This window comes from Canis lupus, chromosome 3 (genome assembly GCF_003254725.2).
Source record: "Canis lupus dingo isolate Sandy chromosome 3, ASM325472v2, whole genome shotgun sequence".
NCBI lineage: Eukaryota > Metazoa > Chordata > Mammalia > Carnivora > Canidae > Canis > Canis lupus.
Genome location: NC_064245.1, coordinates 34909878 through 34936951, shown reverse-complemented (window position 1 = coordinate 34936951; position 27074 = coordinate 34909878). Strand labels below are relative to the sequence as shown.

Genomic DNA, 27074 nt, shown 5'->3' with positions numbered 1-27074 from the left:
GGTTGCTGAAGGGAAGGGGGTGTGGGGGGAATGAAGTAATTATGTGATGGGCATTAAGGAGGGAACTTGATGGAACAAGCACTGGGTGTTATATGCAACTGATGAATTACTAAATTCTACCCAGGAAACTAATAATACACTGTTTGTTAACTAAATTGAATTTAAACAAAAACATTTTTTTAAGTGCAAAGAGAGGTCTTTGAAGAGGAAATGCTATATAATTAATTGCCTTGGATATTTCAGATATTTTCCTTCCTTTTCCCTCTGTTCAAAGAAATAGAAATAATGAGTCGTAAGAAAAATGTCTAAAGATACTTAAAAAGCCTAGCTCCTTGGCAAGATGGGTCTCATGGTCCTAATAGCCTGGTATATGGAGCTATGGTGTATCCTAGTATCATATTTAGTGTTTAACTTGCATGACACCCAGCTATATCTTTCATTGTATCTAAAAGGACTTGAGAAGAGGAAGTATCCTGTGGTACTCAGAACATGCTATTAGGTAACATATTAATAACTTCATAAAACAGTGGCAACAGGGCACATTCTTTTTGCAAAGTGAAGGTTGTTTATTGCTTGTTATGATTTTGACAGGCAAGACCCAACAAAGGGACTGTAATACCTACAAGGTGACCTTTACAGAATGCCTGCGTAGACTTCAACGTTGGGGTGAACTCTATGCATGCATTCTTTCTTTCCGTTTTCTGGGTGAAACAGAGCCAAGCTTTCTCAGGTTTGCAGAGGCAGGGTGGGGGAACAAAGGACAAGGACAAAGAAGTTGAATGCTTGCCCTGTCATCTCCCCTCACTGCTATCCACACACACCTAAGATTCACAGGGCTCATACACACATTTTCACGTGGGGAAAGCCAAAGTCATGCATGTTGAAGAAAATCAATCATATTGCATTTTCTTACAAAATGAGATGAAAAAATAAATCTAAATACACTTTTCAAGTGTTACTCTTTAAACTTTTATATATGTTAAAGCTCTTTTCAATATATTCTACTTAGAACTTTTAAAAAATAAAGTTTCTTTTTTGGTACCTTTCATTTCCTGTGTTAGCCTTGGAAACATAAAATATATCTCACTAGAACTCTTCTGTGCAAATAATAAACATAAATAATATTAACATCTAAGTCATAAAAAAAAGAAAGAGAGAGAGAGAGAGGCCATTTCAAGGTATTCACTTCTACTGCCATCAGCTGCAGTCCCTGGAAGATGCTCCTAGAAGTAGTCGGTGGTCTGCCCACTTAAGCCACACAGATCTTGGTCTGGCTGAGGTGGGCTGGGGAGGAACTCGCTGTCCTGTTTGTCCATCTGTAAACTGTTTCGAGAGAACTGTAGGATACTTCCCAGCCCACTGACCAGTGAGAAGGAGGAAATCCAGTTGAGTGAGCTAAAATTGGGCAGGTTGAAAATGGATGACAAGGGGGCTGTCCTGCTGGTACTTGTGGGTTTCATCTTGGAGGCTCCAGAACACCCTTCCAGAATAGCCTCCCTTGGCACAGACCCTGGGGCCTGACCACTCAGTTCCTCTAGCAGAATGTCCTCCCTTAAGGGCATATTCATGTCCACCACATTGGGCTCCCCACTAGCCTCTGGGGAGCAGGCTGGTTGCTGCACATGCCAAGATGCCTGTGAGGTACAGTCCTGGGAGAGGGGTCCAGAGGTTTTGATGCTCCTCTGTTCTGATGATTCGGTCCTGGGTTCTCCTAGGAGGTGTCCCTGAGCAAAGGTCTCTTTTGGAGCAATTAGTTTCTTGGGAGACCTCTTGGCCAGCTGGCGCCCCAGTTGAAGTTGGGTGGGGAAAAGGTTCCCCTGCACAGCTTTGAAAAACAATCTGGAAAGAGCATATAAAAAACAGTCATCTATGGGTGGTGCCTTTGAGCTTTCTGAGACATTTACAGTACAGAAACAGGCCTGAGAAGGCTCTCAGAGATTGCTTAGGACTTGAAGGACACTGTCCCTGATACCCACCTGGGAAGCAGTGCAGCAACAGGTGCTATGAGACAAGTCAAATAAAACACGGGGTCGCCCAGTAATGTTTGCATAGTCCAATAAGGGTTGGATGGAGGATAACACGTTGCACAAGAAGCATTGTAAATCAAAGCCACAGTGAAAAATAAAAGGATACTGAAGCCACAAGCTATCCAGTTAAGCCAGGTCTAAGGGAGAAAGAGAATGGGTATTTATGTCAACAAAAATGCACTGGTCATCCATCAGTGGGTAGCTGTTCTAAGAGCTTCATGAAAACACAGTTCTATGGCATAGGCAGCCAGGAGGGCTTGACAAAGCCTTTGGCATATATGGACCAGCCTGGACACATCAGGGAGATGAAGTCAGGAGTATGATAAGTGCTACCCAGGTGAAGACACAAGTCAGGATGCAGCATGCAGTTCCCACACTAGGGGCTTGAGTACATGTGAAGGGCCCATGTGTTTATTTCCCTTCTCCATGGTGAAACTGGCTTTGCAGTCACCTGTCTGCTCAGAAATCCTCTAGATGTCATAGAGTCTTTCTGGGAATATGGGGCCCTCAGCACCAGGACCCCTTGGGATCATGCCCACAGCTCTTACCCAGGTCTTGGTTTCAATACCCAGGTGCAGAAGGAAGGTGAACAGTGCGATTGCCGTGATGGGAGTTCCCCAGGTAAACACATCTGTGTCTGAGTCATAATAGGCCTGAAAGACAGTAGAGTCCTGTATCTGTGGGTCACTGGATGAAGCTGGTGAGAAAGACTGTCAGGTGCCAACTTACCAGGTAAGGAATGAAAAAGCAAACCAGGCTCTGGAAGGCAGCATCAGCCATATTTAACCAGAACGTGCGTGGTCGATACTCCTAAGACACAAAACAAGCACAGAGATTAAAGGAAAGTGCACATCTCTTCAAATGATGTCTTCCAGTATCTACAAGGCCATCAATGTACAAGATAAGCACCCCAGGGCAACTTGCTAATTCAGGACTTTGGCAAGTGATGTGAAAAGCCCCTATACCAGTCTCAGTCCCAGAGGCTGGGTAAAAAACAAAAAAAACACTGCACAAGTGTCTGCAGAAGCTTCATCTATAGCTGAGTCAATCATTGAGAGGATCTGTCCACAAGACCAGCTACTCTAGTTCTAGGTCGACAGCAGACAGATAAAGTCAATTCCTAAATCCTATGAAGGAGCATTTTTAAAATGATTTATTTATCTATTTGTGAGAGAGCAGGGGGAGGGGCAGAAAAAGAGAATCTAAAGCAGACTCCCTGCTGAGTATGGAGCCCAACGTGGGGCTCAATCCCAAGACCCATGCTGATTATGACCTGAGCCGAAATCATGAGTCAGACCCTTAACTGACTGAGCCACCCAGGCACTGCTGATGGAGCATTTTCCTACAGTAGGCATAGCACCTCAAATTCTGGACATCCTGCTCCAATTTGAGGTCTTCCATACCTACTTTGTCAGGGTATGTGTTGCTGACCCCTTTGTTAGGGAGTCATTTGGAATGTTTCTTAAAAGTGAGTCTTTAAATTAAGATCATGTAAGTGTTTAATGTTAAAAAAGCTGTACACTGAAGGCAAAAATGACCTTGATATGGACTGATCAAGCCTTCATTTACTGGGTAACCAGATTTGTATTCGACTCTGAGGTCCTAAGCAGCTGGGCTGGTACTGGCCTGTAGGAAAAGTAGATTGGACTGAATGAACATTTACTGAGCACTTAAGAAAGTGCTGGCGAGGCCCCTCTTTCAGTCCCCTAGCTCCATAAGACACACTATTTGTGTTTTGTTCCCCGGCAGCCCCAGCCACTGGCTGAGTACAGGAATTTCTCCAGTGACAGGTAATAAGCAGAGGCCTTCCTCATCTGCCTGAACCTCAGTTGGCCGCACCCCACAGCCCCACCCCTGCTGCCTGACTCAGAGGGAACCCAATGTCAATGAAGGTAATCAGGGCAAGCCAACTCAAAAGTAAACAAATTCTAAATCAGACACTGTTATAAGAGATAGGGAGTTCCCTTCCCTCTGCAAATATAGGGTAATTCCAACTAACAAAGAGAAGAATTTAGAGGGCTTACTGTAGGAATAGCTGGTAATTAGCATGTCAATCTATGCAGTGAATTGATGTAAACATGTATTTATATCTGTTTGTATTTACTTATTCTCTCAATGGGTTCCCTATGGGTTTATCTTCTGGTTAACTCCCATTCAAAAGAAACCCCATTTTGAGGGGGTTTCTGGCCACTAAAGCCTCCTGGAAAAGTGCCCCTTCTACCGGCGGGGTGAAAAAACCTCATCGCTACAGGCCTGGGACCGTAGCCCGATCCGCCGTTACCAGAAGTCCACCGAGCTTCTGATCCGGAAGCTGCCTTTCCAGAGGTTGGTGAGGGAGATCGCCCAGGATTTCAAATTGGCGCGCTTCAGGAGGCCAGTGAAGCATACCTGGTGGGTTTATTTGAAGATACTAATCTGTGTGCCATTCACGCTGAGAGTGTCACCATCATGCCCAAAGACACCCAGTTGGCTCGCTGGATACGGAGAGAGAGCTTAAGTGAAGGCAGTTTTTATGGTGTTTTGTAGTAAATTCTGTAAAATACTTTGGTTTAATTTGTGACTTTTTTTGTAAGAAGTTGTTTATAATATGTTGCATTTGTACTTAAGTCATTCCATCTTTCACTCAGGATGAATGCGAAAAGTGACTGTTCACAGACCTCAGTGATGTGAGCGCTGTTGCTCAGGAGTGACAAGTTGCTAATATGCAGAAGGGATGGGTGATATTTCTTGCTTCTCATGATGCATGTTTCTGTATGTTAATGACTTGTTGGGTAGCTATTAAGGTACTAGAATTGATAAATGTGTACAGGGTCCTTTTGCAATAAAACTGGTTATGACTTGAAAAAAAAATCCCTGCTCAGGAGGCAGTGATCCACATGATTCCACCTTTCAATCCAAGTGAACTTTCCTTGGGCTCCTGGAAACTGTTGGTGTAGAGACTTTTCACATCAGTATACTTTTTCTATTAATCTTGCCCCCCCCCTTTTTTTTAGGTAAACTGATACACAAAAACCGCATACATTTAATGTATACATCTTGATTGGTTTGGACATAGCATATACCATGATCACTCTAACCAATAACCTCACTCTACTTAATACAAGCACAATCAAGTAGAGAGAATCCATTTTTTAGCTCCTTCTTGGTCATTTTCCAAAATTTTAACAATTTCTCTCAGGGTATCCATGTAAAGGGAAGTGTGGACACTTGCACTTTCTGTAAGGCGAATGTGGAGGGTGGGGGGACCAAGAAATAGGAGTTGGGAGCAGGAGGGGAGCCTCACCTCCATGTTCTGGCCACTCTTGTAGAGCTGTGGTGCAGTCAGCAGCACATCAGCTGGCACGTCCTTGTCCAGTACCCCAGTCACGAGCTGGGGAAGTGATGAGAAGAGCAGATTAAAGAAGATCAGATACCACTGGTCAATCATGGCAGATGCAGAGAAGCCACAGTAAAACTGGAACCAAAACAGGAGGCCCACGAACATCTGAAATCAAGAAAGGCAGAGTGGGGACAAGCAATTCTTAACTGTCTTTGTAGATTAGCATCCAAAGGAGGTAGAGGTTTTGTAGAATTTGTCTATAAGGACTAAATCTATAGGCAGAAATCTTCTCCAAAGACAGCCCTCCAAAGCTGCCCTCTCTCTTCCTCTTCATTCCCTTGAGCATGAAGGGGAGATGGGAATTCCCAAGGACAGCCCATGGAGAAGTGACACTGGCACCGGCTCACAAGAAATGCAGACTGGGTGGAATAGCATTTATTGAGCACTTATGAAAGTGCTGGCTAAGCCCTTCCTGACAGTCTCTTAACTTCACAGGACAAATTCTGTACCATGATCCCATGGCCAGTTGAGGAGATGAGGTCCAGCTGAGTATAGGAATTCCCCATAAAGGTCCAGCAAGATCTAGGGTTGCTCATACATCTTCTTCCCTAGTAGCTCTCCTCTGTGATCCTAAATGAAACCTACCTATTCTACATCCCAGATCTTACCTCTCTGTTTTGTTACATACTATTTCTGATAATTAACCATGGACAATTATTGACTCCCATGGCAGGGAGGACATATATAAGCACAGCAGCAAAGTCAATGATGATACCAACATTGTTGCCTTGACCAAGCCCAGGTATCTACTGGGTACTCTACTTGCAGGTGAGGTATAGTATTATGACTGGTTCTTAAAGCTACCCCTGCTTTGCTAAACAGGAAAGTGAGCAGAAGAGAAGTTGAACAGCCTCTTCAGCTCAGTAGGAGGAGTTGGGTGGATCCCCTATTACTTGATCACTAAACATCAGTGGCTTACTGCATTTACATGGGGGCATGGGAATTTAGCAATGACAAAGCATTTACACTTATTAACTGTATACTTTGGCATAGATCATTTAACACCCTTCTGTCTCAGTGTCCTTATCCATGAAATGGGCATCCCAATGGTACTTAGCTCTGGGTTGTTGTGATGATTCATGAACTTATGCATTTAAAGTAGTCACGAGGTCTCCTTGTACACTGTAGGTACTTATGATTTATTGTTTTTACAGAGGGTCATAGAGCTACTTCCTCTGAGGCTCAAGCAGGGCCAGAGTGCTTACTCCATTCAGAAAAAGAACACTCATGCCCATGATGTTAAATGACTTGACTACGGTCATCGGTCATCGTAGGAGTAATAAACCTGACTTGCTCAAACCACTTGTTGTTTGGCCTGGAGGGCATGGACCCTCCCAAGGACAGGAGGGCAGGACACTCCCAGGTGGAAGAATATTCTCTGCTTGGGACCACAGGTAAATGGCCTGGGTTTTGGTTCTCACTTTGACTCAGTCACTTCTCTGAACTTTGGTTTTTGGACCTGAAATTGGCTTGGTCTGAAGATCAGAAAAAAAAAAAAATGACACATATGCTCCAAGTCTTGTTTCAATCTATGACTTAATGCAACTTTTCCCTTCCACACTGAAAACTGACAAACTTGGGTTTTTCATTGACTTTCTTCCCTTGTCACTCCCACAGCTGACTTCTCTCACCCACCCCCACAGACTCTGCATAATGAGTCATCAGTGAGCAACTGGAGTCAAGAGAAAGAGGAGGAGAAGTACTTAGATAATTGAGATTTTTTTTTTCCTGTAGTACCAAAAAGCCTTCTTCCCAAACTACTGTTGCTATGGAAGCTTTTTTCTCTGTTCTTTTTTGGAAAGGAAGACGAACTTACTACTAAAACTAATGAATTCTCACTTTGGGGGGCAGGGTAATTGTCCTTGCACTTCTCAACTAGATTAAGTGCTTGTGAACAGAGACCCTGCATCTTATCTGGAATAAAGACAGACACCCCCTCTTCTCATGCCCTCCCTGAGGACAGATTCATTAAGGCAGGCAGCAGGCTGTGCCCATTCAGGTGGCTACTCTGCACTCATTTGCAACTGAAATGCTGAATTCCTCCCTCCTCCACTCCCTCCCAAGATGGTAAAATTTTCATGAGGAATTATGGAGAGAGGAGCTCAACTCTCATGTTTTGTTTTCAAATAAAGGAAATAAAACCCCTAGAGACCAAATAACTTGCTCAAGATTGCATAGAAATTAATGACAGAAACAGAGCTGGGGTCCCATCTGCCCTGCACCACTAATCTATACTCAGGCATCCATCTACTTCTTTGGTAACTGAGAACCTCTAGGTTTGCAACTATATGCATGGAGCCTCAGCTCTGGGGATGCAATGCCAGGAGACTGTGGGGAGTAATTGGCCAAAGGCCAAGGGTGGTGTGGCACAGACTTCCTTGGATAGACTCCCAGGCAGAACCTAATCAGAATTAATTTCCAGGACCCAACAGATCAAAATGCCATGATTGGTGCTGAGTTTCTGAGTATTCATTTGCTAGAAGACATTTTGAAAAATGGATGAGGGTTGGGATCCTTTGGCCCAGGGCACGATCCTGGAGACCCGGGATCGAATCCCACGTCGGGCTCCCGGTGCATGGAGCCTGCTTCTCCCTCTGCCTGTGTCTCTGCCTCTCTTTCTCTCTCTCTGTGTGTGACTATCGTAGATAAATAAAAAATTAAAAAAAAAAAAAGAAAAATGGATGAGGGTGAAGGGGCAAGAGGTTTGGAAAAAATAGATAGGTCTAAATCTCCAGAACAAACAAGGACATGACCAAGAGGTGCACTGATGGCAGTTTAGAGTTAGCATGGAGAGTTTTTAATGGAATTAGAAAAAAAAAAAAAAAAAAAAAAATATATATATATATATATATATATATATATATACACATACACATATGTTTTAATTTATTGTATTTTGTTTATTTAGAAGAGTATAGGAAGATCTTGACACTGGAATTGTAGCATCCAATGTGGTAGATTTGTGGGACTACCCTGAAAGATCACTTACCCCAAGAGTTTTTTATCTCCTTATTTGTACATTCAGCCACAAGCTATTAGAGACAAGAGCAACAAGTAGCAACTAGCAACTTCTTAGCAGTCCATCACTTATCTAGAGGTAGAGCAGGGTTCTAAAATGGCCATGGAATCCATCCTGGAGGGCTATGGAGAAAGACACCTGTCTGCCAAGGACTTAGTAATAAAAGATCTAAAAGTTATACATTAGGATCTACATGAACTGGAATAGGGCCCAAGATTAGAGTTTCTGGAGACAGAATTGTAATCAGCCAGCCAGGCCTGCACATGAACTCACTGGAGGGTCAATTATAGACCAAGCTGGCCAGAAGGTGACACATCTGCCTTGCCAGCACAGGAGAAAGTGGGGAAGGCCCTGCTGGTGGCCCTGTGTCTTGGGCCCTGCACCTGTGTCCTGACCAGGGGACTCACACACTTGGGCCAGTGTTGGTATTGCAATCATAACATGACCAAGTGTTCTCATTCACATTCTAGCACTGCCAATACACTTCTGCTTATCACTGGATTTCCTTGTCTGCTCTACAGAGAGCACGGATTAAAGGATTCCTATCTGTGGACACTTCACCAGTCTGCTCCTAGGAAACATTAAGAGTGGTTAAGAGTGAGGAATCTGATGAACTGGGGTCAAATGCCTTGACTACTCACTAGCTGTGTGACCTTGAATGGACCACTGTAACTCATGATTCCCCCACTTCTTATTATAAAGCACTAAATGGACATTCTTGTTTGATCAGTCTGTTTCCACAACCTTCTCCCTTAGGGGTGCAACTAACCTTCATGTGCCTGGAAGTTAGACTTCTGAGCCTATTGGGTAGAAGGCCAGGCCAGGCTCAGGGTAAGTTCACAAAAGTCAAGGAGGATGGAACCAACAGGAAGCTCTGGGATGGTCAGATGACTACATTCAGGTGATGGTTTGACATAGCTCAGGCTTTTTGATTCAAAAACCTAGAAACCAGAAATGTTAAATACCTACTGTATTTTTGTAGAAGAAGTACAGCACCATATTGGCAAGTCGGGAATAGCACCAATGTCCGTGAACAATTAAGAGTCTCTCAAGGTATCGGAATCTTGGCACTGCGAAGTCGCTGGCCATCACTGCCTTGAAAGGGAAAGAAGTTCCTTTATCAGTGACAAGTTACGCCGTCTAAAATCTGTCATATCTCTCCCAAATACAAGACATGGAGAAATTCATTTCAAACACAATGTGCATGTGACAGGCCAAGGCTAACTTTACCTGTTTCCCTTATTATTTCCTTCAAATAAAGAAATCAATTTCAACAAGCACTCTAGTTCAGGGATATCATTTTACAGAATTCATTTAAGATTTCAAATATATGTAGCTGATTTTTAAAAGTTTTTGTGGGCAGCCCTGGTGGCGCAGCGGTTTAGCACCGCCTGCAGCCCAGAGTGTGATCCTGGAGACCGGGGATTGAGTCCCACGTAGGGCTCCCTGCATGGAGCCTGCTTCTCCCTCTGCCTGTGTCTCTGCCTCTCTCTCTCTCTCTGAATAAATAAATAAATAAAAATATTTAAAAGTTTTTGTTTTTTCATGTTCTTCAAGCAAAACAAAAACAAAAAAAACAAAAACAAAAACCCAAAAAACAAAAAAACCCAAACCCAGAAATATACACAGTTTCCCTGCTATTCTCCACCCTCCTTATGTTTCATTCATATTAGGATCTCAACTCAAAGATGAGCCAAAGCTGCCCCTTTTCCTTTTGTATGAATCAGATACAAGCAGTTGGCCATCTTGTGAGATGTGTTTTGGGTACTTATCCTCAGGAGCCACAGGTGATAAGCAAAGCCATGGCTCTGCTGGCCTTCATATAACCCAGTCCTAGGAAGCTGCAAAAGGGCAACGGGTGTCTACTCCACCCAGAGGGAGTGGGGACAGCAGGTTTCCTCCATGGAAAGGGCAGATGACTGGGGGCAGAAGCATCCACTCACCTCACTAGTATCATGCTCTATACAATTAAACTAAGTGGACCAGACAAATGCCATCAAAATGACACCTTTTGTACCCAAAATAACTCAGAACCCACCATATAATGAATTTCTCTATTTGAAAAAAAAAGTCAAAGAAAATGTCAGGAAAAGACAGATTTCTGCTTATTTTTGGAGGATTGTTCTACACAAAAATATAAGTCTGCTTTTAAAATTCAACTGATTTCCCTCTAATCAAATAACTCCTTGAAAAGAGTTAGATCATGCTTGATGCAGTCGCTCTGGTGGAACAGAATAATGTCATTATACGTGACAGAAAAGTGTGAAGCCTTTGAATGGTCTTCTTCCTAAGCCAAAAGTTAAGGATTCAAGTTGAGTTGGGATGCACAGTATTCAAAGCAAATACTGTTTATATACCTCTTCCTGTCAATACTGGGGTTTGAAGGCTTTGTGTACTCCTTTCCAGCCTTCTGCCACTCCTTCCCACCTCCAAATTTAGGCCTAAACCCACTGTTTGTCTCTCCAATAAGGCAGTCTTCCAAAATGCTCCCAGCTAGATTAGATCTTCCTATGAAATACTCAACACCAAGACTAGTGTTTCTCTTTGATAGCATTTATTACAATTTTAACTATTTGTGTACATTTAAAATATGTACGCATCTTCCCAGCTTTTCTGGACATTCCATGAGAGCTAGGTTAGTAGATGTTGTTATCACCCTGCACCCCGACTTCCCAGTTGTGCTTGGCCCCATGGGATGCTCAATAAACACAGTGGACCAGATGACCCCACGAAGACCAAGCTTCATGGAGATGCAGGATCTCCTTTGCCTAACTGGGATAAGCTTCCCACCTTGGCTAAGCTGGGGAGCTCCAAACACCCTTACTCATTCTTGATGACTCTGCTCAGATTCCTAGTGTCTGTGTTATCACAGCATTCCACAAAGTCCATCTTCCAAAGGACTCACCTTTGCTTACTGGATTGACTAAAATGCAAATAGGGAAATATTCCCTGGGAACCTGAGCACTTGGAACAGGAAGGAAAGGTATCAGACCTTACCATCATCTTACATAATGTATCCTCAATAAAAAATATAGCTTTAAATAAATGCAGAACTATCCAACTACATCCTACCTAGAAGTTATACCCACACAAAGCTTCATCTTAGTATGTGCCCTATCATTTAGCTGTTCCCATCACTTTTCACATGGTTTGAAGTGTATATCTGCACTGGCCCTGCCTTGGGGGAGTGAGCAGTGAGGGTAACTCAGTCTCCTCCCCATCCACATATCTGGGAGTCTTTCATACAAAATATATTTACTCGGTGCATTTCTCTGCATATGCTATATACAGGCACTGCCTTGGTCAGCTCTTCACTATGGGAAACAGCTACAGTGGAGGTAATGATGAAAACATCAGAAATGAACCAATGACTTTGTTCACCTATTCACTCCCCATGCATACAGTGTTTAAAGGCCAGGATGAGTCCAACCCTGGGCTGCATTTTCAATTCTGTGGAAGAACTAAAACTACACGAATAATATTGCACAGTGACTCTGGTCAGATAAGGGCAAGAGGAGAGTAAGGTACATACTGAGGATGGGCCAAGAGGAACTACTGTGTTTCTAGCTTGGGACTTTCCAACTTACTGTTATTTTAATGTCAGGTAAGAAAATTAATGAGTTCTGCATCAGCCTTGGCACATGTAAAAGTTCCTGAACAACTATTGATTGCATCAATGATTAAATCAACCAATGACTAAATGGTGACCAACTCTGGATTTTTAGAAGGATTAGAAGGAAACTAGATACGTGTTCTCTAAACTCTCCACCAAGTTAAAAAAATATGATTCAAAGTTAATCAAATGTTGGAAATTGTTGTAATACTGCATCTAGAAGAAAGTTATTTTTAATGAACTCAGTTGTTCAACATCTAAATCACATGCTGAGGACCAACCTAGTGACAAATGAAAAAGGCAGAGATAAATTTTCATGTGAGTCAAGATGGCTACATTCCATTTTTATAGTGATACCAAGTTCCAACAGTCCTACAGCAGAGTCATTTTTTTACGTGGTATCCCTAATGTTCAGGAATAGTAAATCATGCCTTCTTCCAAGGATGAGCCATAAACAGCCGGAGAGAAGGTGATGACTCACCTTGCCTCACTCTGTGCCACTTATTTCACAAAAATCTGCTTACTGACGTAGGCAAAGCTATTTACTGCTTCATAAACATGAAGAACTAGCCATTATACCTTATCTTCTACTACTGGCTTAGCAGAAGGTGAGCATCATATTGTACTGAAGGCCAACCCTTTAGCTTTGTTGGAAAAAGCCATGGGAAGGTAAAACAGTAGGCCACTTGGTCATATAGGACAGCCGGGATCAGTCTTTACCTGCATGCCCTCCTGGCCCGAGATTCCCACACCCACATCTGCCACCTGGATCATGCTGACATCATTGGCTCCATCTCCTAGAAAAGCACAGATAGAAGAATCGTTTGAGTTGGGATGCACAGAATCAAAGGGCTTGATGGATCTTCATGGGGTCCCTACTGAGTGAGTCCTGTGAAAGGGTCGTGGGGATGAGTGAGGAAGAGGCAGCGCAGAGTCTGCCCTGGGAAAATTGAGTAAAGCAGTCAGAACAAACATGTTGTGAGGTTTAGAACTGCCAGTCACATCAAGAGATATTTCAGAAAGCAGGCTAGCATGGTTACCATTTTGTTTAGTACTCACTCTACATTATTGGCTCACATAATTATAGTCTTTAATACAGTGTCTGTCATAATAAAGATGCTATCATCATCGTCATCATTACTTATGGAGCTCTAGCCTTTATCATATGTAGAACATATCAGTAAAGGCTATTCTAGTTCATGCTCGCATGAATGGCTTTCTTATTTTTATTTTTTAAAATTTATTCATGACAGACACAGAGAAAGAGAGAGAGAGAGAGAGACAGAGACAGAGACACAGGTAGAGAGAGAAGCAGTCTCCATGCAGGGAGCCAGATGCAGAACTGGACTCCAGATCTCCAGGATAACACCCTGGGCTGAAGGCGGTGCTAAACCACTGGGCCACCGGGGCTGCCCCATGAACAGCTTTCTAAACTGAACAAAAGAGGTTAAATTCTGCCCAGCAAACTGTATAGCTCTTTTTGTATGCTGCTTACCAGCTAGGTAATCAGGTAAGGTAAGGTATTGTGCTTACCTTTGGGCCCTCTAAACCTGTGATAAAGAAGGACTTCTAGGGCAGCCCTGGTGGCTCGGCGGTTTAGCACCACTGTCAGCCCGGGGTGTGATCCTGGAGATCTGGGATCGAGTCCCACATGAGGCTCCCTGCATGGGGCCTGATTCTCCCTCTGCCTGTGTCTCTGCCTCTCTCTCTCTCTCATGAATAAATAAATAAAATCTTAAAAAAAAAAAGTACTTCTATTTATTCAGTGAAGCTGCTGACAGAAAATGGTTAGGAACACAGGACATAGGTCAGAGATCTCATCACCTTTGGGGAAAAGCAAGCATAGACTTAAAGTCATTGTCACTTGGGAATAGGGCAGAAGGGCCCAAATCACAGAGTACCTCCCAGGTTTCAAATATACAAAAAGTGCAGATATACAAGTCAGAGTAATTTATAACCTAGCTATAGGAAGTCTCTGTCCTGTGATATTTTTTTCGTATTCTTTATTGCACTGGACCCAACATAAGTATTTAGTCAATATCTGTCAAGCTGAAATTCTGTGAAATAGTTAACAATTTCTGCAGCTTTTCCCAGAATGTCCCAATCAAAGTGAGATATGGCAGACAACAACGTTCTCTCTACATTATTAACCATTGGACACTGGGGACAAGGTGCCATTAATGCTTTCACTCAAGGTCAAGAAATGAGCTAATGTTCTAATGGGTCATTACTTTCCCTTTCTCTTTTGAGTCTATTTTGTTTTTCTTTTTTTTCTAACCAACTAAGACTTTACCTCCATTTTTTTTTTTTTTTTTTTTTTTTTTAATAAATACCATACACCAGTGATTCCATGGCTGACCCAGGCACTGAGCAGGCTGTGAAAATGTAATTAATTCCTCCATGTGTTATGACAGCCTTACCCAGGGGGTATGATCCTCATGCTACCAGAGAGGATCTCAGAAAAGCCTGTATCCAGCCTGCACAGTCCTCAGCACCCACCTCAACACTTGCTAAGGTAGCTCTGTAGGCCAAGGCAGACACATAAGAGCTAAGGTGGGACTAAGATAGCCTCCCTTGAAAGGGGTCCACTCCTTAGGCCTTCCCATAGCCTGGACCAGGGAGTCATAGCTAAACATGTGTTCACTTCTGTGCTCATCTCACTCTCCACAGCTGCTACCACAGTCCTCAGGATGTACAAGGCTGTCTCCATGACAACCACACTAAGGTCATCTCACCTCAGACCCAGGCTCTACCAGCTTCAATTCTGTCCTAATGAAGCATCCCATGTGAGAGGGTAGCAATCCCCATATCAACAAGGTGAGGCTGTCACAGATCTTTTGCAGAAAATACTATAATTACTATTGATTGGTGAGATCCAAAATCTCACCTAGGTATGGATTCTATATTCAGGGAGACCAAACTTTTTGATATCTGGGAGTCAAGATCACCCCTTTCTCCAGGCTACCTCACCAGCAAGTGGTGCTGCTGAGTCCCCAAACCTGGCTGGAGGCGGGACCCCAACCAGATGTGGGTGGGGATGAAACCCTCAGAAGAGGTAGGTGAGGACTATTGAGCATTGGAGTGGAGCCTAGAAGGCTCTCCAGGCCAACAGTCTTCAAGGAAAGATCACCATTAGATGCACGGTCCTTAAGGAAATGATGTAAGACTTAGCATCTATTCACATGTTTATGATGGACTCATTTAATTACATGCTTGTCTTGGAAAATTAGTAAAGTTCAAAGGATAAGAGGTAATGGGGATTCTGATCATCATCAAGTCTCTGGGGTTTTGCAGTACTATGGAGTCTTGGACTCCAGTTGGCTCATGGTGACCAGAAGCACCTGCAAAGGGCCTTCTTCTTCTTTTTTTAGGGCCTTCTTTTTAAGGTGTTCTGAGATAATGCTTAGCTTGCAGGGCTCTGCTATGGCAGAGGCTGCCTGGGATAGCAGATCTTTAGTCTTTTGTCTCCCAAGAAAAAGTATAAGCTCTGTTTTCTTAAATCTACCAGCCTTCTATATATATAGCTTTAACTATTGTACCGTTTTTGTGGTTTTCAAATCTATGTTTTATATTTCAACCAGGCTGCTTATTTTATTGCATTGGGTGTGATTTTATAAACAGTAAGAAGAACAAGGAAGTGTTTCCCTATCTTATAGTATAGAATAGAAGAAGTGAAAAGTCCAAGATGTGTCAGAGGAAGCAGCTGCATAAGATGGGGGCTACTCATTTCACAGGGCCCTGCCTGGCTGGCCTGGATACTTGCCTATGGCCAGGGTCATGGCCTTGAGCTTGCTTCTGACCAGTTTCACCACCATACTCTTTTGCAGAGGTGTCGAGCGACAGCAAAGAACTGACCGGCACTGCTTAGCGAGAAAGAGAAATTTGTCCTCTAGGTTTTTGTCAAGGGCGTAGGCCAGACTTCTCCCATCGATCACGAGGCTTGGGCTGGGGCCAGAGGTGGTGGATGTGGAGGGTGGGCATAGAGGGGAGAACCCCACGCTCACGTTGCCTTCAGTCTTCTGAGGGGTGCTGCAAGGGCTCTTGGACTTCACATAGTGTAGGCACTGGTCTAGCAGGGCTGCACAGGCCTCCTGAAATGGACACGAGAGGAAGCACAGTTCACTCAGCTGCACCACAGATTAGGTTACCTACCTCAACACTGATAGTTTGATAATCTCAAGGGCACCAGGTTATAGACGCTGCCCAGAAGAGAACTTAGTTGAAGATGATTTTCCACATTGAAGATGAGCTTGTCTAGGGTTTTGATAAGATTCCCACTTCGTTGCCCATCATACCGTGTGGAGGTTAGACTAGATTATCTTTACATTGGAATGCCTGACTATACTGTGGCTAAACTGCTGGCTGGTTAGGCTGAGGGGGCCTTGTGTGTACTTCTCTATGCTTCTCTGAGGCTTTTATTCAGTCATTCTTATTTACCTGTGAGGTACAAAACCCTTTAAAAGTCCTTGTGATGATTATCCTCTAAAGAAGTGTAATTATTATTGTTTTCCTAAGCTCTCCAGTCGACCAGGGAAATAAATATTTTAAGAAGCATAATTACTGAGGCTTTTATTGGCAATACCCTTCCAAAACTGTACCTGGATTCCAGAGAGAATAGGAAAAGTTATTGGGGACACTGAAGGGTCGGGGGACATAAAAGACATGGCTATTCTGGGAATAAACACACTCCAGAGAAGGCAAGTGGTTCTGGGCCCTTTATGGAAAGTGAGTCCACAGGGTAAGCAACCAATTTCCTACAATGGACTCTGGAAATTCAGTTGTGTTAAGTAGATGCTTACTGATAATACTTTTTGTATTTAGAAAAGTAAGTAAGAGAAAAGAAAAGAAGACTGAGAAGACAGAGTTACTGGTCCTCAAACAAATGGGAGGAGCTGAACATACACACGATCACAGTATAGACTAGGATGCGCCAAAGTGTTACAAGATAATGAAGAGGAAGAGGGAGAGATATGCTTTCAAGGTGGGGTTGGGAGTGGTAATAACTGAAGTAGGGCTGGAAGAGGATGTGGGATCTCATCGTATAAACACCATGAGTTTCCTTGGGCTAGCACAAAGCACTGCTAAAATTGGAGTAAGCACCTCCACCCTGGCTCCCCCACTGAATGCAGCTATGGCAGCCAAACAGAATTCATTGGGCAACTGTTTGAGGACTTTGAAAATAAATAGTAGCTGTTGGACTGGGGAGGAAGACCATTATTCTAAGCACACTGGACAGGTGAGTGAGTTTTCTATTCTCCCTCTGGAAGCACTTGGTCTGTACCCAAGCATTATGGAACGAGGAAATGTTTGCCAAAGCAGGGAAAGAGAGAGCTCCAGGAGAAGCCTTCCCATTCTGGCTTGAGGAGTGGAAAAGAGAACTCCCAATGCTCAGAGAAGATAGTGGATATCCCATTTTTATTTATTTTTTCCTCTATTCTTTTGAACCCAGCCTCAGGAAATTTTGCTAACAGTGGCAGCAGGATCACATGCTGCTGAAGGCTCTATCAGAGAAGCTGTGGTCCTGCAGTGGCAAGATTACTGCTTTTTTTCTTTCTGTTCTACCACCATTTGGCCTTGGATGGAGGTGTTGGTGCAGACATACAAAGTAGAGCAAGGTAACTCAAACCATTGCTTTCTGGCCAGAGGCCTAGAAAGGGGAATCCCAGAGAACCAGAAAGTACTGGAAAAAATTGTGAAGAGGGAAGACCTTGGTCAGCTGACCCCATAGAATAGTTTATTAATTCCTGAACTCACCCACAAGTTGTGCACATATAGCCATAATCCTAAATCGCGTAATAAAGACTTTTGAGAATCGAACTTGGAATAGACTGTCACCCAAGTTCCAAACTTTTATTAAGGGATGCCAAAAATGTGAGACATATTCTAACAGCTTGACAAAAGCTATATAATACTGACACTAAAACCACTATCCAGAGGCTGTGCAGAGCTTACAGCCTGAATCTAAGAGGATGGATTACCTGTCCAAAATTCATCAGAATACAAAGAAGCAGGAAATTCTCTATGCATGTGTAAAAAGGCAATCAACAGAAGCCAAAGCCAATATGATAGATTCCAGAATTAGAAAAAGACTCTGAAGCAGCTATTATAAAAATGCTCTAATAAGAGTGGACATTTTAGAAATGAATAAAAAGTCTCAGGGAAAAAAAAAAAACAGAAGACATAAAGAACCAATAGATTTTTTACAGCCAAAAAACACCTTAAAAAATAAAAAGCTCACCGGATTCTAAATAATTTATGTGGATACTCTGTCCTTATTGAGGGGAATATAACTCCATACTTTTTAACTGTGAACTCTGCATAGATGCTTCCTTCTAAAGAGTACAATATGGAAATGGGTAGAATTAATTGGCTTACAGTGGAGAAAGCTGACAAATATAACATCAACAGTTATAAGTCATGTTGATAGAATGTACTCTTGATATGATGTAATAAAATGATGAAAATGGCACTTTAGGTCTATGGAGTTTTCCCCCTAAACTCAAAACCCTATTTAGTCATGAGAAAAACATCAGACAAATCCCCACATAAGAGTATTTTTCAAAATACCTGACTAGTACTACCAAGTAATCAAAACCAGAAAGTTTAAGAAACTGCTAAAGCCAATAAGAGCCCAAGGGAACATGACAATTAAATGTAATGTGATATTGTATATGGAATCTTGGAACACAAAAAGGATATTAGGTAAAAATTAAGACACTCTAAATATAAGATAGATTTTATTTTTTAATTCTTATTTTAGAGGCAAGGAGGGGCAGAGGGAGAGAGAGAGAGAGAGAGAATCTTAAGCAGACTCCATGCCCAGTGCAGAACCTGATATGGGGCTTGATCCCAGGACCCTGAGATCATGACCTGAGCTGAAATCAAGAGTCAGATGCTCAATATACTGAGCAACCCAGGCACTCCAAATGTAGATTTTAGTAAGTAATAATATGTCAATATTGGTTCATTGATTACTGTAAAGATGTTAATATTAAGAAAATCTGGGTGTAGATTATATGGGAACTGTCAATACTATCTTTGCAATTTTTCTGTAAGTTTAAAACCATAAACCATATAAAGTATTTTTTTAACAAGTTACTAAATGGGCTCAATAATGGAATGGAAATAACAGAAGAAAAAGTCAGTGAACTCCAAGATCAATAGAAATTAACCAATCTGAACAAGAGAGAAAAACAAAATTAAAAAATGAAGACAGCTTGAGAGCTTTGAGGCAAACCAGATCTGACCTTCATATCATCAATCTTCCACAAGAAGAGCAAGTGCAGTACAGAAAAAGTGTCTAAAGAAATAAATAATGGCTAAAAATTTGCCAAATTTAGTGAAAGACATAACCTCAGAGCCAGTTTATCAAATCCCAGAGTATCAATAAATAAACACATAAATCTGTGCCCAAACATACCATAATCAAACTGCTTAAACTAAAAACAAAATAAAAAGAATTTAAAAACATCCAGATAAAAATGATGCATTAGCTATAGGGTAACAATGATTTAGAGATAAATCATAAAGAAAAGTAACAAAAGTAACAAAATCTATTGCCAGTAGACCTACTCTAAAGTAGGGAAGAGGGAAAAAATGCTACAAGGACACTTGTAACACCAAGGATGAAAGAAGTGTGGCAGAGATTGTCAATATTTATGTAAATAAAATGGGCTATTCCTTCCCTCTACACTTCTTTAAAGTATGCTTTTTGGTTGACAGCAAAAATTGTTATCTGATGAGAATTTCAATCTCTGTAGCTATCATACAGAAGATGCCTACTATATAAGAGGGTAAAAGGACACATGGAGGGACAAAACTACTTCATTCTACGTGAAGTAGCAAAATACGGGTTGTAAGTAGACAGTGACAATTTAAGTATGCATGTTGTAATCTCTAAGAAAAAAAAAGGAAGCTAACGAATCCAAGTAAAACAATGTTGTCGAAGGAAAGACACATTAAAACGGAATATTAAAATGTTTAAATAACCCAAAGACAGGCAGGAAAGGGAACAGAAGAACTAATGACAGAGAATAATCAGAAAAAAAAAAAAAACACAGCAATTTTAAGACTTCTTAAAAAATCCCATAGAGCAGCATGACACTGGTGAAAGGAAAGACACACAGATCAGTTCAACAGAACAGAATGTCCAGAAATAGACCCTAAAAAACATGACCAACTGATTTTCAACAAAAGAGTAAGACGATTCAAAGGAAAAAAAAAAAAAAGACTTTTCAACAAATGGTGCTGGATTGGTCAGCTACATGCAGAAGAATGAAGTTTGACTTGACCCTTATACCTTATACAAAATTCTACACAGAGTGGAATGTGTCTAAAGATGCAATAAACTATAAGAATATACAGGAGAAATCTTTGTGACTAGGCCCATCTTAAATGTAACAGCTAAATGATAATCCATAGGAGAAAAAGTTGATGAATCAGACCTCGTCATACAGTTAAAAAAGTTGTTTCAAGTGGGAGCTCACTCAAAGAATAAGAGCTCAGGCCAGGTTTATGACAAGTAGATACTCCCTACATATTTGGAGATTTGGATAGATAAACATGACTGGATGAAGACTCTAAGTGCCCAGACATCTCTGAGACAACTCATCCTATCCTGGGTACATCAGTGCTGAATGGACTGATTTGCTGACTTGTGTGACCTCATGAAACAATTCTCCAATATTGTTGACATGAATAGGTCAGAAAAAAGCAGGTTGAACTTTGCATTAATAAAGTCCAGAGATGCACCTTTTGGAAATTAAGAAATTCCATCAAATCCCACATTTTCCTAGGCAATATAACAAGAACATGTAAGTGCCAGAAACACAACACAGGTGCAAACACAGAGGGAGAGGGCAAAGGCCCATCTTACAGCAGTTTCCTGAAATGGCAAGTATTCCTGTTGCTGTGGGGGCTAGTTGGGTATGAAGCTGCCCCAGGAAGAGCATGGCCTCCTGGAAATCTACATACCTGGGATTCAGCATTCAGAGTGATGACTTCCTCATCATGGTCCAGCAGTTTGCAGGCATATGCAATGTTAATGGCGGTTTCTTGTTTGTCGCCAGTGAGAACCCAAATCTGCAGGCCTGCTTGACGCAATTTAGCAATGGTTTCTGGGACTCCATCCTGCAGGCGGTCTTCAATCCCAGTGGCACCTGGTCAAATGTGCAAGTGTAGGTGAGCCCCCTCCTCACATGTCCTCAAACTCTAATGGGGTACAAATGCCATTGCCAACGTACCAAAGATACTGGCATGACCCCACAGACTGGGACCTGCTTGATTCCCCGTCTCCTATGGATGATGATTCATTGTTTCAGGACAGCAGTGAACACTTTTAGTATCTCCCTCCACTGACACAGTCAAGGAGACAGAATAACTGAGGCACTGAATATAATTCTTTGTATCTACAACAAAGCACTTCCAATGCTTTCCAACACAAGGCTAATTTTTAACATAACAACTTAGAAACAAAGCTTGTAAGGAAGAATATGGAATGACCATATTCTGAAGGATGAAAATGTCCTAAAAATTGTCCATCCCATACACAGCTTCTAAATGACATCCACAATATTTTCTCTCAGTATTGTCCATCCCATACACAGCTTCTAAATGACATCCACAATATTTGTTCTCAGCAATGCTTACTGTTAGCAGTCTGAATAGACTATATAAGTCCATTATTTCTTGAAAGCAACATTATCCAGGATGGGTAATTTCCACAAACATAATAAACAGCGAATTTCCCGATGCAGGCCTCTGTATATTGGGACAAATCTTCTACCCAGTGGAGACAAGTGCTCTCCAGGTCAGCTTAAATTTTTCTCCTGTTGTCAACTTAATGAGATGGTCTCTACCTTCCCTCTAGAAGTAGAGCATTGCCTGAGGACTTCTCATTGGCCCAGCCTTTCCCTGTCACACTGTTCCCTGAGGCTGCTATGGGCTGAATGTGTCCCCCATCTCCAAAAGTCATAGGTTGAAGCCCTAACCCTTGTTGTGATGGCATTATGAAGGAGGGTGGAATACTTATGAATGGAGCTAGTGCCCTTTTAATAAGGGACACAAGAGAGATGATCTCTCTCCACCATTCAAGAATACATAAAGAAGATAGTCATCTGCAAACCAGGAAGAGAGCTCTTTAAGGAACCAAACTGGCTGGCACTTTGATGTGGGCCTTCCAGCCTCCATAACTGTGAGAAACCAATGTCTGCTGTTTAAACTGCCCCATGTATGATATTTTGCTATGGCAACCTGAAATGACTAAGAAAGACACCCCTTCTCCTCCTAGAACGGATGTTGGGAGGTGCTGGGAGCGTGGAGCTAAGGTATAATACATGTACAAATACCGTGCATTTCTTAAATATATCCTATAATGCCCTTTCACAAATCACATACCTGTTCAACCAGACCTGAGCTCAGGAAACAGAGCATCAAGAGCTCTCTAGAAGCCCCCTCAGGGGTAAGTGTCAGTCTTCTCTCTTTTCATCTCATGCCGTATGTACAATGTGTTAGACCTGGGCTTACCTCTCATTTGAATGTATCATAAGGCTAATGGGAACCTGGGAAGGGATTAAAAAGGAAGAGGAGATATTGTACCCAAGCTGCCCTCAGCTCTGAATCAGAGTTCACATGAGAAGAATCAGGCAGGGGTGTGGGTTTCAAAGTCTACTTAGGAATAAAACCATATTACACTTCATGTGCACTGTAAGCATATCCCTGACAACCCAGGCACTGGAAAGCCACCTGGTCTTGGCCTTTCTCTTAACCCCTAGCCCCCCAGCTCTAGTATGGGGAGACAGTGTGTGCTCTAGGTCTCTGGCTCCCTATTTTAATCATCCAAAAGAGTTGATATCTACCAATATATCACTTTTGCTGTGATATATTCCCTGATATCTAGGGAAAGAGGGAGAGATGATCATGTCTGTCTTCATGCATTCAAAATGTCTTGTTCAGGGCAGCCTTGGTGGCACAGTTGGTTGAGTGTTCAACTCTTGGTTTTGGCTAAGGTCATGATCTTGGGGTTCTGAGATTAAGCTCTATATCAGATCTGTGCTCAGCATGGAGTCTAGTTAAGAGTTTCTCTCTCCCTCTCCCACAGACCCTTCCCTTTGGGCATGTGCACGTGTGTGCTCTCTCTCTAAGTCTTTAAAAAAATATCTTTTTCATACTTAATAATAACAGTGTATGGAATAATCATAATGGTGGCTACCCTTGATGAATTATTAATTGTCAAAAATTTCTGCAGCATCCCTAACATGTGAGTACTACAACTATCCCCATCATATAGATGTGGAAAGCAAAGGTGAGATTAGCTAGGGAATAGCTAGCATTCTATGCACAGTGTGTCTCATGCTCCAAACTTCTGACCTGTCTGGCTGCTCTAGGAAAGCTTCCACTACAAAAGCAGTACTTTGTGAGTAACTCAACCAGTTACCCACCCTTCACTAGAAAGCCACTTTCTACAAAAGGGACTTGTAACTCTCCACCTTTGTAAACCAGTTGCTCAGCCAGGGCTCCTTGATAAATGTCCTCCAAGAAAAGCAGGGAAGGACTGACATAAATTCCAGTCCTTGGGGGAAAACCTAATACCTTAAAAATAAAGCGTCTTCATTTCAGGAGCTAACTGGCCAAAGTAATGGGTCCTAACTAGGTTGCTGGATTGATCCTAACCTCTCTGTGAAGCTTTGAATCAAACACAGAAATATTATTGAACTCACAAAGAGAATTATGTAAAGTATACCTATCTCAGTATGAAATGCGGCTGAGAATAGAGTAAATCTCAGGGAACAGTTCTTTAAAAATTATCTGGAAGCATAGTGGTCTTTCTTCAGCTCTCTAACGTAGCTTATTAGTAATGGAATCCATGCAATTTAGAGTAAATGCCACCTCTCTACAGCTTGAGCCTTGGGAGAACTTGGCATTTTGAGTGTTATAACAGGATAGGTAGTAGGGTTCAAGCTAGTGCCACCATGCTTCACTGTGATCAAATGTGTCAGGTGGCTTTTTGTGGGAGGGGAGTTTCACGTGACATCTGGAAAACAAACAGGAATGCTGGGGAAAGTGAACAGAGTGTTGTCCTTTGAATTTTGGCTCTTGGCCAGAACATTATGGAAAAGAAAATTTCAAGAACATAGTATACTTGGTAACCCTTTCTTTGTAGTTCTCTGATGTTATTTAATATAAGAACCTAAATGAAAAGGTTTAGAAGGGATATTTGGCTTTGGGCTTATTAAAAATATAAATAGTTTACTTTGCATTTCTCAAAAATTAGTGTGAGGATTTGGAACACAGTGTCTGTAGATAAAGCTGTGATGGTGGCTCTCCTACTCTCCAGCTCAGGCTTCATCATTTGAATCCTAAATAAATATCCCAGACTTGAAGAGATGCTAAGTATTTAACAACCAGCTAGCAGGAGGGAAGCTGATTTGGTGTATTTTCCCATTTCTGTGGTACAAATATACTCACCTTGGCTGATGTCAAGCTACCAACAGCATCAAAAAGCTATGCAAAATTCTTGAAAATTTATGCAATACAGCAGTGATTGCAAAATTTCTGAAAATGTATGAAAAGGCCCTCAAGCAGCAGGCATGAGTAGACTCCAGCACACTGCGGGTGCCCACTGTGGGGCACTCTGGTGGTTCACTGTCTCCTCTCAGAGCCATTGAATGTGCCCTGGAGATAAACATCCACTGAGGAAGACAGCAGAATGTGGCTGAATCAGGATCCTAAAAACCTCTATTATCCTAGCCCCAAAAGAAAAACACTGGAACAGGGATGAGTAGAAAACCTTGCTTTTAGATGTTTACATAGTTGCCCAAGTAAACATTACAGAATCCAAGCTAGAAAGCAATTCCTCTGAAAAAGATCGAGGAAGGTGAGTTGATCTCAAGTTCAGTATGAACTTCGGGTATTCTAGGGCTATTAAAAATTCAGGACATCTTAACAGAGATACAGCATAGAGGCCAAGGGAGGTGATGGATGCCCAATCACCAGAAGGAGTCTGTACAGAAGAGGTCAGCTAGGCTGTAACAGATATGGAGGCAGTAACCTAAGATTCATCCCCACGTGCAGCCGAGTATTCGACCCTGTGCCTGGACCTTGCTCAGTGCTTCACTGCACCCCCTCTGCTCACCCCCCACAGGATTATTACCTGGCAGATAAGGAGACTAGGATGCCAAAAAGACTGAGTCACTTGCCCAGGCTCTCATGATCAGTAAGTGACAGAGCCAGGATAGGACAGATAACCAAGCCAAGGCTCCTAGACTCTGAAAGAAGGAAAGGTAAGAGTGCCTAAAAATACAGGTACACAGCATGGGGACTCATAGCCAAGCCCTCAAACAGTTAAGGTCTCACCCTCTGGAAAAGGGAAGAGATTTTGTCTGCCCTGATCCACAGGGTGGGACCATCACCCACTGGTAGAAGGGACTGGGTAGGCAAATTTTACTGCATCCAAGAGTCAGAGCCCTCCAAAGAGAGTGCCCACAGTGAAGGGTCGAAGAAGTGAGACAGGTACAACCTGCCCATAGGCCAGGAGGATCAAGAACGAACCCCTGCCTATCCCACAGATCTGATCAACAGCGTCTTTTGGAGAAGCATCTCCTAGATGTGAACAGTCCTAGTGCGGTAAATTAAAACCCAGCAAGCTAGAAAAAACACAGCTGTCTTCCAAGTGTTTTATTTAATCACCCCCAAGGATATTGCTCATGATGTCTCTGGGCATCTGGATCTTGGGGCTTTTTTGAGCAGTGCATGTCCTCTATAGGACACCATAGGCAAAAAAGAATATTATACAGTGTGTATGTTATGCTATTAAATATATTACTATATTAGATATGCATATATAGATATATAGATAGCCCAGATCCTTTGTCCAGGGAATAGGGCCAAATAAATTACAGCCTTTCTGCATTAAATGAAGAGGGATGGACTCCAGTTTCTTCATGCCCCAGGTATACCATCTGACTATTGGCACCACGGGTTGGGGTGTGTGCATATATAGCTTGATCACAAGCAGTTCCTGGTATGGTCATAGTACATATACAAAGACTCAGCTACTTTAATACAGACTTAGTATTAAATATTTTAAATATTAAAATAAACATTCTTATAAATACTAATATGAACACAGTAGCAAATATGAACACATTTTAGTAAAAATAAGTTTTTCTTTTCATCCAAATTGAATCTATGAAACATTCATAAGATGTAAAGTACAGCCATTTCTGGAGTCCAATAGTTTCTTTTTGTTTTAGGGGTAGGAGGTGGAGGGAGTCCCTTCAAGCATCAGTTGTTGAGAAGCCTCATTCCTCATCTCTATTTCTGGTGGGAAAGCAGGGTTTAAGGGGAGGCAAGCCAGGTGTTGTCACTGGGTGCCTGGTCGGACAGCACATGGAAGGCCACAGAAACAGGCCATGGTGTGAATGTTCTCTCAAGGATGGCTGGGCCTGGGAGCCATGCTAGCATCAGGCCAGGCAATTCTTCAACCAAGCCAAGCATGTGCAGAACTACCAAATGACTAGAGCCATGTCACCTCCCCATCCAGAACTGTCTCTGCAAATTCCATACTGCTTGGCACAACACATGCTCATGTGCATAATTACCCAACAGATGCAAGTTTGTTTCCAGGCGAATGGCAGACTGGAAAAGAAGCTCCTCACGGTTGTCCAGAGAAGATTCTGCTTCCAAGTGGCTTTGCAACCAACAGGCATACTCTTCTTTACTCAGAACCTATGTGAAACACACTGATGAGTGCCACGCAGGCACTGAGCACTATGGAGGCAGTGGTCAGCACACATGCTTGTGGAGGTGACACCCACTCACCCTCTTGGCAATGCACAAGGTGCGCAGGCCTTCCACTGCATACAAGTTGAGGTAATTCTGAGTCTTGCTTCGGATTTTCTTTTGATGCCTTCCTCTGGCATCATCTAGGTTGGATTAGAAGCAGAAATAGGGATAAGTAAGAACAAGAGTCCAGTGGAATGCCCTGGACCATTCAATAAACCTCAGGTAGCTTTGCATGGCATTGAAACAACTCCA

General features: G+C 42.4%; 1 protein-coding gene across 1 annotated transcript in view; it reads right to left on the bottom strand.

Moving 5' to 3' along the window:
- Positions 1-542: 542 nt before the first annotated feature.
- ATP10A (ATPase phospholipid transporting 10A (putative)) overlaps positions 543-27074 on the bottom strand; it is a 190683-nt gene continuing 164151 nt past the window's right edge. The window contains 12 exon segments of the mRNA XM_049108376.1: positions 543-1328; positions 1331-1839; positions 1977-2164; positions 2576-2680; positions 2757-2837; positions 5311-5511; positions 9395-9520; positions 12759-12835; positions 15802-16129; positions 21012-21196; positions 26639-26765; positions 26859-26962. Of these exon segments, the coding sequence (XP_048964333.1) occupies positions 1198-1328; positions 1331-1839; positions 1977-2164; positions 2576-2680; positions 2757-2837; positions 5311-5511; positions 9395-9520; positions 12759-12835; positions 15802-16129; positions 21012-21196; positions 26639-26765; positions 26859-26962 (2162 nt within the window). The 3' untranslated portion in view covers positions 543-1197.